This window comes from Chlorocebus sabaeus, chromosome 11 (assembly GCF_047675955.1).
Source record: "Chlorocebus sabaeus isolate Y175 chromosome 11, mChlSab1.0.hap1, whole genome shotgun sequence".
Taxonomy (NCBI): Eukaryota; Metazoa; Chordata; class Mammalia; order Primates; family Cercopithecidae; genus Chlorocebus; species Chlorocebus sabaeus.
Window position 1 is genome coordinate 90,241,968 of NC_132914.1, and position 18,186 is coordinate 90,260,153.

The following is an 18,186-nucleotide window of genomic DNA, read 5'->3' on the forward strand; positions in this document are numbered from 1 at the left end:
ACAATTCAGTAATCACACTCCTTGGTATTTATCCAAATGAATTAAAAACTTCTGTCCACACCAAAACGTGGACACAGTTGTTTAAAGTAGCTTTATTCATAATAGCTAAAGCTTGTAATTGACCAAGATATCTTCCAGTGCGTGAATCAATAACTTACTAGTACACCCAGATGATATTCTCCAGCGTTAAAAAGAAATGAACTATTAAGCCATGAAAAGACAATGAAGAAACTTAAACGTATATTACTAAGTGAAATATAAAGTGAAAGAAGCCAATTTGAAAATGCCTTCTGGAAAAGGCAAAACCAAGAAAAAAGTGAAAAGATCAATGTTTGCCAAGAGTTAAGAGGAAGGGAAGGATGAATAGGCAAAACACAGTGGATTTGTATGTAAGTGAAAGTACTCTGTATGGTATTATAATGGTAGAAACATAAAAATTTGTCCCAAAATCCACAGAATGTACAACACCAAGAGTGAACCCTACTGTAAACAGCAGACTCTAAATGATAATGATATGTCAATATATGTTCACAAATCCTAACAAATGTACCACTCTAGCAGGGAATGTTGATAATGGGGGAGTCTGTGTATGTGTAGGGGCAGGAAGTATATGGGAAATCTCTGTAACCTTAACTCAGTTTTATTGTGAACCTATAACTGCTCTAAAAAGTAACTTCTGTTTTTCAAATCTATGAACTTCCTTTTCTCAAGAAAGAGAAAATCAAAAGAAAACTCAGAAAACCACAATGATCACTGCTGAAGTAGCTAGTGTACCAACTCTTATGCTAACAGTAATCAAAGAAAAACAATAAGTCTTTATCGTGCCTTGCAAGTATGCATTGAAATTTGGGATAACCAAATAGCCCTGGTTGATATCAAAAAGTTCTTTACAGAAAAATTTCAGTTAATATACGTAGAAGCAATGAAAGATTTAGAAGATCATTTTGCAAATATTGCTGAAATCTAACCCAAATGGCATCACAAAATCTTCTCTGAGTGTTCTTACTCAAATAAGAAATCTTTCTATCCTTTAAACTCGACTACGTCCCTTATTTATATTTCATCTTGCAGCATTTACTCATAATAGAAGGAAGAACAAAGTGGTGTCAGTGGTAGTTCGTTACGGTAATTACCATCAATGAATCAGGCCTATGTTTTCATGCCCTTGTAATTCTCTTATGTAATCCTCCCTTACATAAACTCTGGGCTGGCCATGAGACTTGCCTTGACTAATGGTAGTAGCAAATAAGACACAAGCAGAGACTTGAAAGGTGTCTGTCTGCACAATGGGATTTGTTCTCTTGTTGCTGGAAACTTCTCTGCCACCACCTATACCCAGATTAGCCTTGGACACATGTGGCCCAATGGATAAAACCAGCAATATGAGTGAAGGTACCTTAGACAATCCATTCTGTTTTCCACCTTATTTTCTTTTTATAGATTTAGTGGGTACAAGTGCAGTTTTGTTAGATGGGCATATTGTATAGTGGTGAAGTCTCGGCTTTTAGTGTACCCACCACCCTAATAATGTACAGAATAGGTAATTTTTCATCCCTCACTCTCCTCCCACCCTCACCCGTCCCCCATATTTCCATCTTTATGTCTATTTGTATCCATTGTTTAGCTCCCACTTATAAGTGAGACCATGTGGTATTTTACTTTCTGTTTCTGAGTGATTTCACTTAGGATAATGGCCTCCAGTTCCATCACTGCTGCTACAAAAGACATGATCTCATTCTTTTTTATGGCTGAGTAGTATTGCATGGTATATATAAACCACATTTTCTTTATCCAATCATCTGTTGATGGACACTTAGGTTGATTCCATGACTTTGCTGTAGTACAAAGTGCCGCGATAAACAGCCATATGCAGATTTGTTTTTTTATACAATGATCTGTTTTCCTTTGGATATATATCCAGTACTGGGACTGCTGGATTGAACTGTAGCTGTTTTTACCTCTTTGAGAAATCTCCATACTGTTTTCCATAGAGGCTGTACTAATTTACATTCCCACCAGCAATGTATGGGCATTCCCTTTTCTCTACCTCCTCACCAACATGTTGTTGGTGTTGTTTTATAATTTTTTGTAACAGCTGTTCTGACTGGTATAAGATGGTATCTCATTGTATTTTTAATTTAATTTGCATTTCTCTGATGAGTAGCAATGTTGAGCATTTTCTCATGTTTGTTGGTCACTTGTATGTCTTCTTTTGAGAAATATCTGCTAATGTCCTTTGTTTACTTTTTGATGGGTTTTTTTCTTATTGCGTTCCATGTGGATTCTGGATGTTAGTCCTTTGTCAGATGCATAGTTTGCAAACATTTTCTCCCATTTGATAGGTTGTCTGTTTGTTGATTATTTCTTGGGCTGTACAAAAGATTTTTACTTTAATTAATTCCCATTTTTTTCTTTTTTTGTTTTTGTATTTGCTTTTGAGGTCTCAGTCATAAATTCTTCGCCCAGGCCAAGGTCCAGAGAGAGTTTCCTAGGTTTTCTTCCAGGGTTTTTAGTTACAGGTTTTTTGTTTATTTGTTAGTTTGTTTTTGAGGCAGAGTCTTACTCTGTTGCCCAGGCTGGAGTGCAGTGGTGTGATGTCAGCTCACCACAACCTCCACCTCCCAGGTTGAAGCGATTCTCCTGCTTCAGCCTCCTGGCTGATTTTTGTCTTTTTAGTAGAGACAGGGTTTCACTATGTTGGCCAAGCTGGTCTTGAACTCATGATCTCAGGTGATCCACCCGCCTCGGCCTCCCAAAGTGCTGGGAGTCACTACACCCAGTCTAGTTTGAGGTCTTATATCTAAGTCTTTAATCCTTCAGTTAATTTATCTTTTGTGTATGGTGAACAATATGGGTCCAGCTTCATTCTTCTGCATATGGCTGTCTAATTTTCCCAGCACTATTTATTGAATAAAGTATTCTTTCCCCACTGCATTTCCCTACCCCCACCACACTCTCGGGTCTCCCCCTACCACTTACTCACCAGCCCATGCCCCTATGGCCTCTGGTCCTGCCTTTGCTTGCCTCTAGCCCTGTATTCAGATCCCAGGCCTATAATCAGAAGCCACAGTGCATATTTTTGTCAACTTCATCGAATATCAGTTAGTTATAAGTATGTGGCTTTATTCCTGGGTTCTCTATTCTGTTCCATTGACTTGTGACTATTTTTATACCAGTACCATGTTTACTGTAGCTTGTGGCATAATGTGAAGTCGGGTAATTTGATGCCTCCCACTTTGTTCTGCTTTGGTTATTCGCACTCTTTTTTGGTTCCACGTGAATTTTAGAATTGTTTTTTCTAATTCTATGAAAAATGATGTTGGCAATCTGACAGGAATTGCACTGAGGCTGGGCACACTGGCTCACACCTGTAATCCCAGCACTTTGGAGGCTGACGTGAAAGAATCACTTGAGGCCAAGAGTTCAAGACCAGCCCCTGGGCAACATAGCAAGACCTTTATAGACTTTTTTTTTTTTTTTTTTTTTTTTTGAGGAGTCTCCCCCTGTAACCCAGGCTGGAGTGCAGTGGTATGAGCTCAGTTCACTGCAACCTCTGCCTCGAGAGTTCAAGCAACTCTCCCACTTCAGCCTCCCAAGTAACTGGGAGTAAAGGCGTGCACCCCCACAACCAATTTTTGTCTTTTCAGTAGAGACGGGGTTTCGCCACTTTAGCCGGGCTGGTCTCAAACTCCTGACCTCAGGTAATCCACCCACCTCAGCTTCCCAAAGTGCTGAGATTACAGGCGTGAACCACCGCACCTGGCCAAAGCTTTGTAAGTTTACTTAACTTCTCTAAGCCTGAAATTCCCATTTGTAAAGTGAAACTAATAATGACAGCCTCACAGAATCATTGCAAAGATTAAATAATAAATATGTTTAAATTAGTGTCTGGCATTATAGTAGATACACTATAAATACACAAATATTATTATTAAGTACATCTCTCTGCACAAAAAAGACCTAGAATCAAAATTTAAAAGCTGTCCGGACACAGTGGATTAGGCATGTAATCCCAGTACTTTGGGATGCCAAGGTGAGAGTATCACTTGAGCCAAGGAGTTCAAGACTAGCCTGAACAACAAAGTGAGACCCCGTCTCTACAAAAAATACAAAAAATTAGCCGGGTATGCTGGTGTGGGCCTGTAATCCCAGCTACTAGGGAGGCTGAGCCAGGAGGATTTCTTAAGCCTGGAAAGGCTGAGGTTGCAGTGAGCCGTGATCAGGCTACTTGCACTCTAGCCTGGACAACAGGGCAAGAACCTGTCTCAAAAACAAAATAAAACAAAACAAAAACAAAAAAAGCTGGAAGGTACTCAGAAATCATTTGGTCCAATTGCAGTCACTTCATACATGAAGAAACTAAAAGAAAGAATAGCTGGCTTGCCTGACAATGCTCTGCTATCTAATGGTAGAGCTGCAATTAACACTTAGGTTTCCGGGATCTCAACTGATATTTTCCCTACAATCTCAAAACGTTTCTTGTTCATTTCTCTGATATCAATTAAGCCTAACTTCTCTAACCTCAATTTCTTCATTGATAAACTATAAGGACAGGATGAATTCACAGGACCTTCCACCTCCAAAATTCTCATTCTATGACTGATCTGGAGCCATAAATTGGCTGATATCCTAAAAGGATATCAAACATATTTCCAATATCTGTATATGCTTAGTTTTCTTATGGTCTTATTTAAAACTCTAAAACTTAAGTTACTAGTGAAAATAATTTGTCTCTCACAAGCAGCCAAGTCTGTAAGAGACTGAGACTATCAGAACTCATTAGAGATAAGTTCCTAGTACCTCATTTGGGTTTACAGATATCATACAATTAACTTAATATTAAGTGAAATATTAAGTGAATATAAGTAATATTAGGTGAAATAATAGAAGTTTTAAAAATACCCTCCATCTGATTAAAACTGACCTACATATGTTAGGCAAGTTTAAAGCATAGGCTGTTCTGATTCATCAAATATGAGTAGAGAGATACAAAAACATACCAAAATAAGGGTTAACGGTCTACTTTAAAGAAGTAGCTACTTTTCATTTTATTTAAGTCTTAAACTCACTTAAGGGAACAGGGAAAGGTACTGACAATAAAATTTCTTGAACAGAGGATCTGTGGATCATGCTCAAAATCATGAACTATGAAACAAACTTAAAAATCTGGGCCAGGCACAGTGGCTCATGCCTATAATTCCAGCACTTTGAGTGGTCCAGTTGGGCGGATCATGAGGTCAGGAGTTCGAGACCAGCCTGACCAAAATGGTGAAACCCCGTCTCTACTAAAAATACAAAAATTAGCCGGGCATGGTGCCGCATGCCTGTAATCCCAGCTACTGGGGAGGCTGAGGCAGGATAATCACTTGAACCTGGGAGGCAGAGGTTGCAGTGAGCTGAGATCGTGCCATTGCACTCCAGCCTGGGCAACAGGGTGAGATTCCATCTCAATAAAAAAAAAAAAAAAAAGAAAAAATCTGTTAGGTGGCCAGGTGCAGTGGCTCATGAGGCCAGGAGTTTGCATGGCAAAATCCCATCTCTATTAACAATACAAAAATTAGCCAGGCATGGTGGCATGTGTCTGTAATCCCAGCTATTTGGGAGGCTGAGGCATGAGAATCACTTGAATCTGGAAAGTGGAGGTTGTAGTGAGCCTAGATCGTACCATTGCACTCCATCCTGGGCAACAGTGAGACTTCGTCTCAAAAAGGAAAAAAAAAAAAAAAAAAAAATCTGTTACGTAACACTTTATAATCTAACAAAAATTTGAATCTACTGGCTACAGATTCCCATTATAAAAGATATATAGAATCAGTTTCAAAGAAGTAGACCACAAAATTAATAAAAGTAAAATCCATCCTTAATATAATCATTTTCTATAATGCAAAAATTTTGAGAGAGATGATCCAAATAGTAGATGATTGTCGTAACTTGGGTTCCCAAGGAAACAGCCTCTGGGACTGAAATCTGCATACAAGAGGTTTATCGGGAAGTAATCTCAAGAACAACACCTATGTGGGCATAGAGGAAAGCATGATTGGGTAGAGGGAGAAATTGAACTGTACTGAACAGTAACACAATCACAACAGCAACCTCAGTGAATCCTACTAAGAGTTCTAAAGTGGGGACAGTCCTTCATATAAGACCCTAATGAGGCAATGCATATCTTCCACATTAATCATTAATTAAATGCAGGTTGCTTCCTTCTACAAGGGCAAGTCCAAGAAAAAGATGCATCTATGGGCCTTTAGCAGCCATGACTCTAGGCAGCTAAAGGAAGGTGTCTCCACCCTGAATGGGGATCTAGATGTCACACTACAATAATGCGCCTTACTTGCCTTTGAAATATCAAAAAGGGCTATACACTAGAGGGACAAAGAACTCGGTAAAGAAAGAGACCTACTATCTTCTGGAGCCTACTATGTGGCAGGTGCTGTTTCCACCACTGCACTCCAGCCTGGACAAAAGAGCAAGACTGTGTCTAAAAAAACTAAAAAAGAGAGATCACTGGCCGGGTGCAGTGGTTCACGCCTGTAATCTCAGCACTTTGGGAGACCGAGGCAGGCGGATCATGAGGTCAGGAGATCGAGACCATCCTGGCTAACAAGTGAAACCCCTCTCTACTAAAAATACAAAAAAATTAGCCGGGCGTGGTGGTGGGCGCCTGTAGTCCCGGCTTCTCAGGAGGCTGAGGCAGGAGAATGGCGTGAACCCGGGAGGTGGAGCTTGCAGAGCGCCCAGATCGCACCACTGCACTCCAGCCTGGGCAACAGAGCAAGACTCCACCTTAAAAAAAAAAAAAAAAAAAAAAAAAAAAAAAGAGAGATCACCTAGCCCATGCCTTCATTGAACAGATAAGGAAAATAAAGCCCAGGAAAGCTCAACGATTTGCCTAAGATCACACTGGTAGCAGAAGCAGAACCTGAACTCAGGTCTTTGATTCCAGATGCAATGAGTTCTTAACATGCTCTGGTGCCTTTATAATCAAAAACTTAATAAAACCAAAATAACCCTGAGGCATAAATCTTATTATAAAGCTCTGGATATCAACTTCCCCTAGATTATGTATATTTTCAAATTCCTGCACATAAAACTTGTGTTTTATACTAGTTGAAGAAATATCAGTTGGTAGTCTGCTAAATGAAAGACTGTATTTTTATTAACAATAATAATAGTAAGATGTAAACTCTATGATGGGCACTATGCCAGGCACTTTAATTGCTTTATAACATTTAATCCTCACAACAATCTTTTAAGTAAAGACAACAGATTGCTCTCATTTACTCAAGTGGGGGAAAAAAAAAGTTTAAAAAGCTAACTTAGTCGTTAGCTAAGACCACAAATGTAATAATGGGAAGAGCTGAGATTCCATCTGACTTTTGAGTCTTGCGCTTTTAAAGTTAAACTACCCACAGTGGTACAGCCCTATGCTACTTCTCAATTTTTCTTTTCTAAACTTTTCAAATTTTCATGATGTGTATGATTTATTTTCATAATCAGAAATATATTTTATCATTTTTAAATATTTTTAAAATAAGATCATTGCAAACAAGTTATACGAAACAAACAAAAAAAAGTTTAACAAAACAAAATAAACTCATACTTCTTTATTGGGGATCTAACTCCATATGACCTACCAACCACTTAATCCATTCACAAAGCAATTATTTTGGCACAGCACAGTATAAAGGAAGGAACTCTTAAAACATTTTCCAAACATTATTTAGTTAATTAAGTCAAAATAAAATACCACCAACACACTGGAAAAAATTTTATATTCGCATACATATGTAAAATTTAGCCACAGTCTGATATTAAAAACTGAGATAAGGGAAAGAACATGATTTTTATTAAATTGCATCTACTGCTATGGCCCATGCAACAGTAAAACAGATGTCTATGCATCTTTGTGCTAAATATGTCAATCAATCATAGGGCATGCAACAGCCATGATCCATCCTAAAGTAAGCTGTCCTACCACTGTTCGTGTTGAGAACAAAGCCCAAGACAGTCAAGTTGTATGATTCCCATGCTTACTGCTGACTAACCAGATGTGATCACTTGGACTCAACCAGCTAGCTAGCCACCAGTGAAACGGCCCAGTGCAGGGTGGGGGGAGGCCAATGCAGGAATGAACAGCTACAGCTGGGTCCCATGTTTAGGCCTGTGCATTACAAATTAAAAAGAGAAATGATTGATTAGCTGTACAAACTGACACTAAACAGACATACACTGTAGTTGTGAGACAAAGTAAGAGTACTTGAAGGACTTGAGCAAATCAAAGTTACAACCCAGCCAAAGTTTCAAAAGACCATAGATTCTGAGTGTGCAGAAGCCATGGTATTAAGAAAACTAGAATAAAGAGTAAGAAATGCTGGGCACGGTGGCTCATGCCTGTAATCCCAGCACTTTGGCAGGCAAATCATCTGAGGTCGGGAGTTCAAGAGCAGCCTGACCAACATGGAGAAACCCCACCTCTACTAAAACTACAAAATTAGCCGGGCATGGTGGCGCATGCCTGTAATCCCAGCTACTCAGGAGGCTGAGGCAGGAGAATCGCTTGAACCAGGGAGGCAGAGGTTGTGGTGAGCCGAGATCACGCCATTGCACTCCAGCCTGGGTAACAAGAACAAGACTCCATCTCAAAAAAAAATTACTTAACAGCAGAAACAAGGATGCAAACAGGTGAACTAAGTCCTTTAACAGATGAACCCTACAGTGAAAAATCTATAAAGCCCTGTTACAGAGCTCCCAAAGAGTACTGCCTTAATCCTGCAAAGACTTCCAGTAAAGATGTATCAGAGGCTCAGCCCCATATGACATTTTTTGGTCTTGGATTTCTATGAAATTCTACCTTTTTTTAATTGCAGAATGTATCCTTACAACCATTACCATCCTATTTGAGCTAACCCAATAGATTCTTTACTCCTAGAACCAAATGAACTTAATCAGAAACATTATCACTGTTACAGAGCCATGGTAAGGTTTATTTCTAGAAGAACGACCTACAAAAGATGTGTTTCACGCTGACACAACTCCTGAAGACACAATATTACCCCACCCCCAACGTTGGTTGATTAGACCAGCAATGGACACTTGACCCAGAGGAAACAATTCCATTGGCCATCCAGAGACCTATGCATGACCTGACTAGAAAAGATGAGAAAAATGTTTTAGATTATTCTGTTGGGATTTGGAAACAAGACATTGGGCCAGGTGGCTATGCAAAGTTAACATGAAAGGCATGTGGAATCATGTCAGATGGCCATCAAAATCCTGGCCATACTTAGTAAGCAGCAGCGAGACTAGGCACAGAGAAGTGGGGATAAGAAGCCAGTGGTCCATCAGAAAGTGTGAGACAGAGAAAAGAGCTGCCTCTGTCCCTGACACATTCCAGGTCCTGCTCTCCAGAGACCCAACTATGTATACAGTAATTCCAGATCTTAGATCACTATGAAACCTTATAATAAATCCCTCTTTCAACTTAAACTAATTTGAGATCTGTAATCCTTGAAAATAAAGTTATTGGCTGGGTGTAGTGGCTCACAACTGTAATCCCAGCACTCTGGGAGGCTGAGGCAGGCGGATCACGAGGTCAGGAGATCATCCTGGACAACATGGTGAAACCCTGTCTCTATGAAAAATACAAAAATTTGCCAGATATGGTGGCACATGCCTTTAGTCCCAGCTACTCAGGAGGCTGAGGCAAGAGAATCACTTGAACCCAGGAGGCAGAGGTTGCAGTAAGCTGAGATCACACCACTGTACTCCAGCCTGGCGACAGAGCAAGACTCTGTCTCAAAAAAAAAAAGAAAGTTATTAGCAGATGGTCAAAGAATGACAGATTACATTAATGCATTTAATATTTCAACACTTTCCATGTAGTCTATATTCCCTGTTTCTATTCCCTTACTTCCTAGTCATTCATTTCCCCCTGTGACTCTCTTGCAACCGAAATAGGTATGACCCAATTGTCACATTCAGTGGGCACTTCTCAGTCCTTATTTGACTCAACTTCTCTTCAACATTTACATATAACTAACACCCGCCTCTACTTGTCTCTTGAGTGCTAGACTTGTATTTTCTCTTGCCTACTGAACATCTCCACTTGGAAAGTCCAGACCTCTAGTTCACTTTTATCTTCTTCCCCAACCTTTTCCTCCACCTCTATCCTTAATCTTAGGTCTAGTCCACCACCCTCACAGCTACCCAAACTACTCACAAGTCAACAAGTTCTAGCAATTCTATTCCTCTTCTTGAAAATCACTTTATTCTCTCTCTATCCACAAAACCACTGCCTGAATTCAAGCTTTCATTATCCCCTAGACTAAGGGCCAGAGGTCCAGAAATTCTGATTCAATTAAGAAACTCAAAAATCTGGTTTGTTTTTAAGAATTCCAAATGATTCCAATATGCAACAATTTTAAGAACAACAATAACTTTCTAGCTGATCTCTCCCTAAGGAAGTCATCCTCTCTACAGGGCCACCAAGTAGTCAATATGTACTACTGAAAAACCACCAGGCATCAAGCACCATGTTAGACCAAAACATACAAAAGAAAACAAAAAAATCTCTACCCTGGCTGGGTGCGGTGGCTCACGCCTGTAATCCCAGCACTTTGGGAAGCCGAGGCAGGCGGATCGCCTGAGGTCAGGAGTTCAAGACCAGCCTGGCCAACATAGTGAAACCCTGTCTCTACTAAAAATACAAAAAAAAAAATTAGCTGGGCATGGTGGCAGGCGCCTGTAATCCCAGCTACTCAGGAGGCTGAGGCAGAAGAATTGCTTGAATTCGGGAGGCGGAGGTTGCAGTGAGCCAAGACTGCATCATTGTATTTCAGCCTGGGGAACAAGAGCAAAACTCCGCCTCAAAAATAAAATAAAATAAAGTAAAGATTATCTGGGAGAACTACTTTTGGAGGGTTTTCCTTATTACAAATTTGATAACTTTAAAATTCTCTGTGGCTCCTTACTGTCTACAGTATAAGATCCAAAACCCTTCAAGCTACCTGTTGCAACTATCCCATCCACATCCAGAAATACTCACAATCCCCCTACTCTATATTAAACTATATCATGCCTTGGATTTGTCTGGTTCCGATCTCTAAAATGCCCTTCTGTCCTTTGTCCCTCCTTGCCTGAGTCACTTCTATCCTCTGCAAAGACTTCCACAATCTCTATTCCTTGCGCTCCCCTACCACACCCCTTCTCCACCACATAGTTACTTTTTCTTTTGTGCTTACAAACTTTTCCTCTGTGTATATATTACAACACTTATCACATTGTTTTGTAATTATTTATCTGTCTCCTCCATTAAAGCTCAGCAGGTTTTTGTTTTGTTGTTTTTTATTCTCAAGAGTGTTTTGCACAGTAGTTAGCACAAAATAAATATTCAGTAGTACACAAAATGAATGCACCTATGTTCTAAGTCCTCATCTACCTCATCTACAAAAAAAAAAAAAAATGGAGATTAGAAAAATAAAGGAAGTGATAAGAAAAGTGTTCCTTAAAGAAATTTGGAGTTTATAATGACACTAAAACATCATTTTAAAAAATCAGCCAGGTGTGGTAGTTCACGCCTATAAGTCCCAGCTATTCCTGAGGCTTAGGCAGGAGGGCCACTTGAGCCTAGGAGGCAGGGGCTGCAGTGAACGTGATGGTGTCACCGCACTCCATCCTGGCTGACAGAGCAAGACCTTGTTTCAAAAAAGAAAAGAAAGTTAAACACCAAAAACAATAAGAAAATACCAACATTAGTGGCAGCTAAAATGTAAGACTTTTTTTTTTTTTTTTTTTTTTTTGAGATGGAGTTTTGCTTGTTGCCCAGGCTGGAGAGTGAAATGGCACTATCTCGGCTCACTGTAACCTCTGCCTCCCGGGTTCAAGCAGTTCCCCTGCCTCAGCCTCCCTAATAGCTGGGATTACAGGTACCCGCCACCACGCCCAGCTAATTTTTTCTATTTTTAGTAGAGACAGGGTTTCACTATGTTGGCCAAGCTGATCTCAAACTCCTGACCTCAGGTGATCCACCCACCTCAGCCTCCCAAAGTGCTGGGATTACAGGCGTGAGCCACCGCGCCTGGCTAAGACTTTTATACATATTAGTTATCTAGTTCTCCACTTTGTAAGGAGGGTAGTATTATTACAACTATTTTACTGAGACACAGAGAAGTAACTTCTCCAAAACTACACAGATAGTAAATGAAATAGGATACAAACCCAGGGAGTCTGGCATCAGAGTTCATGTTCTTAACTACTAAATTACATTATTTCTTTAGCTCAAGCAAAAGTCCACTGGAATTAGAGAATAAAACTGAGTACTAGCCCTGGTTCTTTCATTTCTTAATGTCTTCTTTATTCTCAGTTCTAGTCCTGGATCTTTAATATCTTAATCTCTTTATTCCTAACATGCCAAAAAAAAAAAAAAGAAACCACTCAAAAAGAAAATCATTCCATTAGCTGTCACTTTTTAAAATTCACTTCAATAAATTAGCAATACTTTCATCAAACTTAGATGTACAACTAATCTGGGAAGCCTTCCCAACATCTAAGACCAGGGCCCTCTTACTGGGTGTTCTTGGGACTGTGTGTGTCTTTCCTAGAACTCATTCAATAGTACAATTGTATGAATCTCACAATTCCTCTCTTCCACTGGACACTGAACTCCACAGAAATTCATGCCTGCTTTACCCATCACTGTCTGCACAGCACACAGTAGGCCCACAATAGATGTCTCAACAACAACAAAAAAAAAACCACTAATCAGAGTACGTTACTTTCTTTTTTTTTTTTTTTTTTTTTTAAGGCAGGGTCTCACTCTGTTGCTGGAATGTAGTGGTGCAAACTTGGCTCACTGTAACCTCTGCCTCCCAGGTTCAAGCAATTCTCCCACCTCAGCCTCCCAAGTAGTTGGGACTACAGGCGTGCACCCCGATGCCCGGCTAATTTTTGTATTTTTTGGTAGAGACAGGGTTTCACTACATTGACCAAGCTAATCTCGAACTCCTAGATCTCAGTGATCTGCACGCCTCGGCCTCCCAAAGTGCTGGAATTACAGGCATGAGCCACTAAGCCAGCCCACAGTAAGTTATAATACTTAAGAAAGAAATGGCAACAAGGTTTACAAGCTGCCTAAGGTACTAAATGTTGATTAAATTTCTAACCATTAAGTACTTTAAATTCATGTTTTTCTTCAAAGGACTCTAAAGTAAAATATTCAATATTCAATACATACATATTGGAGCTACTTCATTTTGGTTTTGTTTTGAGGTTTTTTTGTTTTTGTTTTTGTTTTCTAGCCTCTTTCAAGCCTCAGAGAAACACCATAGTAAGCTAATGAAAAAGGAGGAGCACGAGCAGAAGGAGGGACAGAAGCAGAAGAACCAGAAACCAAATTTCTGTAAAGTATCCTGAGACTGATGATGTTCAAAGACTTCGACTTCTAATTAATTGTAAGCACTTTGTCTCTTTCTTCTTTTAAAAAATGCTATTTAAAGGACACTATTCAGAAGAAAATAAGAATAGTTAAAATTAAAAGGTCATCTAACATTTAACAAAATATTAAAGGAATGCCACATAATTTCAAAGCACGGAGTCCATTGCAAATAAATCTCTAAATTAACAATAGCTTTCATCTTATATCTTAATATCTACGCTGAGAAATAAGACTAGCAGTGTGGGGTAAAAAAGGTTGCCATGTTACACAATTTAAAGATTCAAGTTATACTTGTTGGTAAATACCACTTGTAGAGTTAGTAAAATATATATTCTACCTTCTAAACTAGTAAATCACCAGATTTAAGACATTTATCAAAATATCCCTATTAAATACTCAGCATTAACACTGACCCAACTACACGATAAAAGCTGAGCTCCTTCAAAGGGACTCTTAAGTCCTCTCACAATTTGGTCTCTAGCCACCACAGTAGCTTCATCTCTTACTAATTGCTACAGACCATCTCACTTCCTAAGCTTAACTGTTCACACTCCCCATAGTGTGGGGAGTGCGCCTTTTATGACTCCATCTCTTTGCATTTGCTGTCCCCTCTGCCTGACATGCCCTTCCCTCTTCTGAGCTGTGAATATGCCCTCCTCCCTGAAGCTTTTCCTAATTACCCTCACCTCCTCCCAAAGAGTGCCTCCTGGGTCCTCTGTCCTCTTCATTATTCTATTACATACCACTGTCATTTTAAAAGTTCACCTCCCAAACAGCCTGTGAGTTCCAAAGGGAGGACCCACAGCTTAATCAACTGTTTCCCAGCCCTTAGCATGAAGACTGGCATTTACTGAAACTGAATATAAATACACCGAATAAAAGAAAGTTAAGTACTTAAATGTGAGAAACACTTTAAACTTTCCTATTAAAGAGTTAATGCATTTAACACATTGATTCTCAACCAGAGGCAATTTTGCCCCTAGGAGACATCTGGTAAAATCTGGAGGTATTTTTGGTTGTCACAACAAGGGCGAAGGGAATATAAGGGAATGCTACTGGCATCTAGTGGGGGTAGATGCCAAGGTTGCTGCTAACATCCTACAAGGCACAGGGCAGCCTCCCACGACAAAGAATTATCCAGTCACAAATGCCAATAGCGCCGACGTTAAGAAACTCAGTTGTCAACTGACTTACTCGGATGTGATGATTCAATATCACATCTCTGGCAACAACCACAATCAATTTCACTTTTGTAGTTTCAAGGGAAGCTTTTTAACAGTTGATAGGTATGCACCAACATTAAAAATGATCTTCATATAATCTCCATGTTTAACTTCAAACCAAGATTACTAGAAAGCATCCCTTATTTCTGAAAACAAATCTATAACTACAGAAGCCACTCTTAAACCAGTAAACACTTTTATTTGTAAACTTCAAAGCAAACCACGAGCAAACTAATTTTCACTTGCGGAACTATGACAGAAACACAATCTGAAACATGAGGTAATCAGTTCCTCCAGGTCTGATAAAAGAAAAATCTCCTAAAGCCTCAAAGTAAATAATGCACAGATGTCTTTACTACTGAACTAAGAAGTGATGGGAAAAGTAAAGGACATGCCCTTGCTACTGCCAAAATCATCGCTGATCGGGATTTCAAAACTGACAAAACACTGCAAAATACAATTAAATGTCAATACAGGTTGTCAGATAAAGAAGTTAACTATTTCTCCCTCTAATAACTGACCAAGTTTCACATGACTTCATTCTTTTAGGAGAAAGCTAGGCAGAAGCAAGAGCACTCCCTTTCTATCTACTGGATGACTCAACTCTGTTCCGCACATTCCTCGGCTGAATCCTACAAATTAACTAATTTCTTTTGTCCTTTGAACTAGTTATGCTACTCCCTCGGTAAAGAACTAATAGGCCTGGCACCTACTTTTCAATCATTTACATTTTGTTACACCCTATCAGCCTCAAAAAGAAAAGAAAAAAGCTATAGCCCCCAAAAATATTTAACAGTTGATAGGTACAACAACTCTTATAAGAAAAGAGATGTGAATTATGTTATTCTAGTAACTGATTCCTAAATGATACACTTACAGTTTTCTAATGCTCTAATCTTTCTATCCTCAAGGTTTTCCAGATTTCAGAGACAGCACTGGCAGAAACTAAGTGTATACCACTTGATCAAGCTTACTGCGGATTTATTCTCGGATAGCTCAAATAAGGTAGTGGGGCTTGGACAGAAAACCTCTTTTTAATTAAAAAAAAGTTTCCAACAGTGAGTAACATCTTCCTTCTCGGCTGACTTTGCCAGTGTCAGTCTCACGACTGGGCCCAAGCTAGGCCGGGGCTCACCACACCACCTTCCAATGTGGCCCAAAGGAGAAAGCGGGGCCGTGTGTGGCAGGTGCGCGTCGTGTCAAATTGGGGGGCACGGGGAGTGCGGCGGGTGGGGAAGGGCGAAGCAAGCCGCCTGCAATCTCCCAGGGGGCGTTCTCCAGCCCGGCAGGCGGCCAGTCGGCCCGTCCCACGGGCACCAACTCTCCATTTTCATTCCCACTCCGGGATCCCGGGAGGAACGCGCCGGCACCACACCCTCCAGGTCGCAGCCTGCTCGCACAGACCGAGCCTCGCGCCGGAGCGGGCGCCAGGCCTGGACGCGCGGGGCCATCAGGGCTCCGCCTGCCGCCCCGCCGCGCCGGCCCCACCCGCCCTCCCCGCCCCCGGGCCAGGCGACCGAGGCCTAAGAGCCTGCCGGGCTGTGGGGCCTAGAGAAGGAAAGAGCCCGCGCTGATGAGGGGCGCCCGCGCCGCGGCCCCAAGCTCCGGCTGTCCCGCTCACGTGCTGCCGGAAAGACGGTTTCACTCTCTTACCCTCTGTAAAATCCTCCTTAACATGGTTTAACCACCACCCGGCGCCGCCTCGGTGACTCTCCAAACCCTGCGCGGGGCCACTCACTACTCGGGGTGCGCGGGCGGGAGGGACTGGGCCGGGAGGGGACCGGGAAGGAGGTCGGGGCGAGGCGGTGGCGGCGACCGCTCGGGCGGCCCCGACTTCCCCACAGGCGGCGAGAGGGAGCACGCGAGAGAGAGCGAGCAAACGACTAGACAGCCTGCGAGCGCCTCCTGCCCGCCCGCCGGGCGGCCCCTGTAACTGACAGCTGGGCGGGCCCGCCCGCGGCCGCCGGGGGGCGGGGCGGCGGCGGGCCCGCCCCTCGCCCGTCCATCCGCGGGAGGCGGGGCTGAAGGGGGCCGGTCCGGGCCAGCGACCAATCGGAAGCGGTGGCAGCGTGGGCGGCTGCGTGACGGACAGGCGGCAGGACGCTGTCGCCGCAGCTTCTTCCGGCTAGCTGGGGGACGCCGAGGCTGCGGAGCGCACGCCTGGGCTCCGTCAGAGGGCCGCGCCCGCGCGACGACCGCGTGCCAGCTAGTGGGAGGCGGGCGAGGACCCCTGGGGGTGTCCCTCCCTGACCCAGACGGGAGGAGGGGACTCCTCAGGCTGTTTTGTAAAATGCGTCGATGTCACCCTTCCGGCTATTGCTCCTGACTGTGGACAAGGTATTGAGCCTGAGCTATATCCTCGTTTCTGCTGGAAACGCTGACTTTGCCTCTTAGCCTCTAGGTTGAAGCCGACTAGAGAATCTCAGACGTGCTTAACCGGTCTGTTGGGCTCCCCTGCCCTTTTCCAGCCCCTGGTTTCCTTTCCCTGCTCCCTTCCTGCTTCTAATTTCAGCCAAAGAGAAAGCAAAGATTTAGAAAAGAAGGGTAGGAAGAAGCTGGAATTTGAATTGTCAAGAGAAGTTTGAGGTTGTCTTTTCTAGATCAAAACAGTTTTTAACAGGCTGATGTTCACATGTTGTGCTTTCATTTTCTAAAGCCCGTGCTTGACCTCCCAAGGAATTTTAAGTCCTATTCTGATAATAGATATATGAAGTAAATTGTCATTAATGCCTCTGTTTTATAGATTAAGAAAAAAAAGAGGTCACAGATAAATATCGTGCCAAAACGGCGTGGACTTGGAACTGACTTCCAGGCGCGATGTCATTATTTAACTCGAGAAATCACAGCTTCTGCATCCTACTATTCTGCCAATATTCACAAGCCAAGAGGCTCAATTTAACACCCTGGTAGAAAAAGAGAAGCCTTTAATATTGCTTGAACAGGGAAGGAGAGGGAAAAATGGAACTAACCTTGCTGGGAGGGGGGAAAAAAAACAACTGAACACTGAATGAAGCCTATGAAGCAATGAATGGAGTGCTTTTTGGAAAGTACTTCCAGATCTTTTGAAAAGCAGCACAAAATTAAATATTATTTGCAAACGAGTTAATGAATAGGAAAATGTTTTGTAAAGTATAATGCATTATATAATGTAATATGATATTGCTATTCCAAATATATTTGGTTTTTTATTATGTGTGTGTGTCTCTTGATGGTGCAGCAGAACAGTCATGCCTACAGCTCATTTATTAGTAATCACCAGTGATAATGCCCTTACGAAGCACATACTTTTCCATCTTTCTAAACATGAGGTGCTTTATTTTCAGACAATATGGGAAACATTCTCAGCGACATGGAGTGATAAAAGTGACTTTTTTCCTCTTTTTTGTTTTTCAAAAATTAGTTTAGGGTCAGGCACACTGAATTTATGCCTGTAATCCCAGCACTTCAGGAGACGGAAGCAGACAGATCGCTTGAGCCCAGAAGTTCCAGACCAGCCTGGACAACATGGCAATAACTCGTCTAAAAAAA

General features: G+C 41.6%; 1 protein-coding gene and 2 long non-coding RNA genes across 3 annotated transcripts in view; 2 read left to right on the plus strand and 1 right to left on the minus strand.

The window, feature by feature from the left end:
- Window positions 1-16,575, minus strand: part of EEA1 (early endosome antigen 1) — a 155,436-nt gene extending 138,861 nt beyond the window's left edge. Inside the window, exon 1 of the mRNA XM_008004236.3 lies at window positions 16,312-16,575. Within this exon, the coding sequence (XP_008002427.1) occupies window positions 16,312-16,335 (24 nt within the window). The 5' untranslated portion in view covers window positions 16,336-16,575. The remainder of the gene's footprint in view (window positions 1-16,311) is intronic.
- LOC119623851 (uncharacterized) lies at window positions 1,219-15,677 on the plus strand. Its single transcript, XR_005239909.2, has 3 exons — window positions 1,219-1,392; window positions 13,299-13,451; window positions 15,570-15,677. It is a non-coding gene; the product is annotated as an uncharacterized lncRNA (long non-coding RNA).
- A 187-nt stretch (window positions 16,576-16,762) lies between the features above and the next one.
- On the plus strand, window positions 16,763-17,851 carry LOC103238859 (uncharacterized). Its single transcript, XR_012094552.1, has 2 exons — window positions 16,763-17,097; window positions 17,402-17,851. It is a non-coding gene; the product is annotated as an uncharacterized lncRNA (long non-coding RNA).
- The last annotated feature ends 335 nt before the right edge of the window (window positions 17,852-18,186 follow it).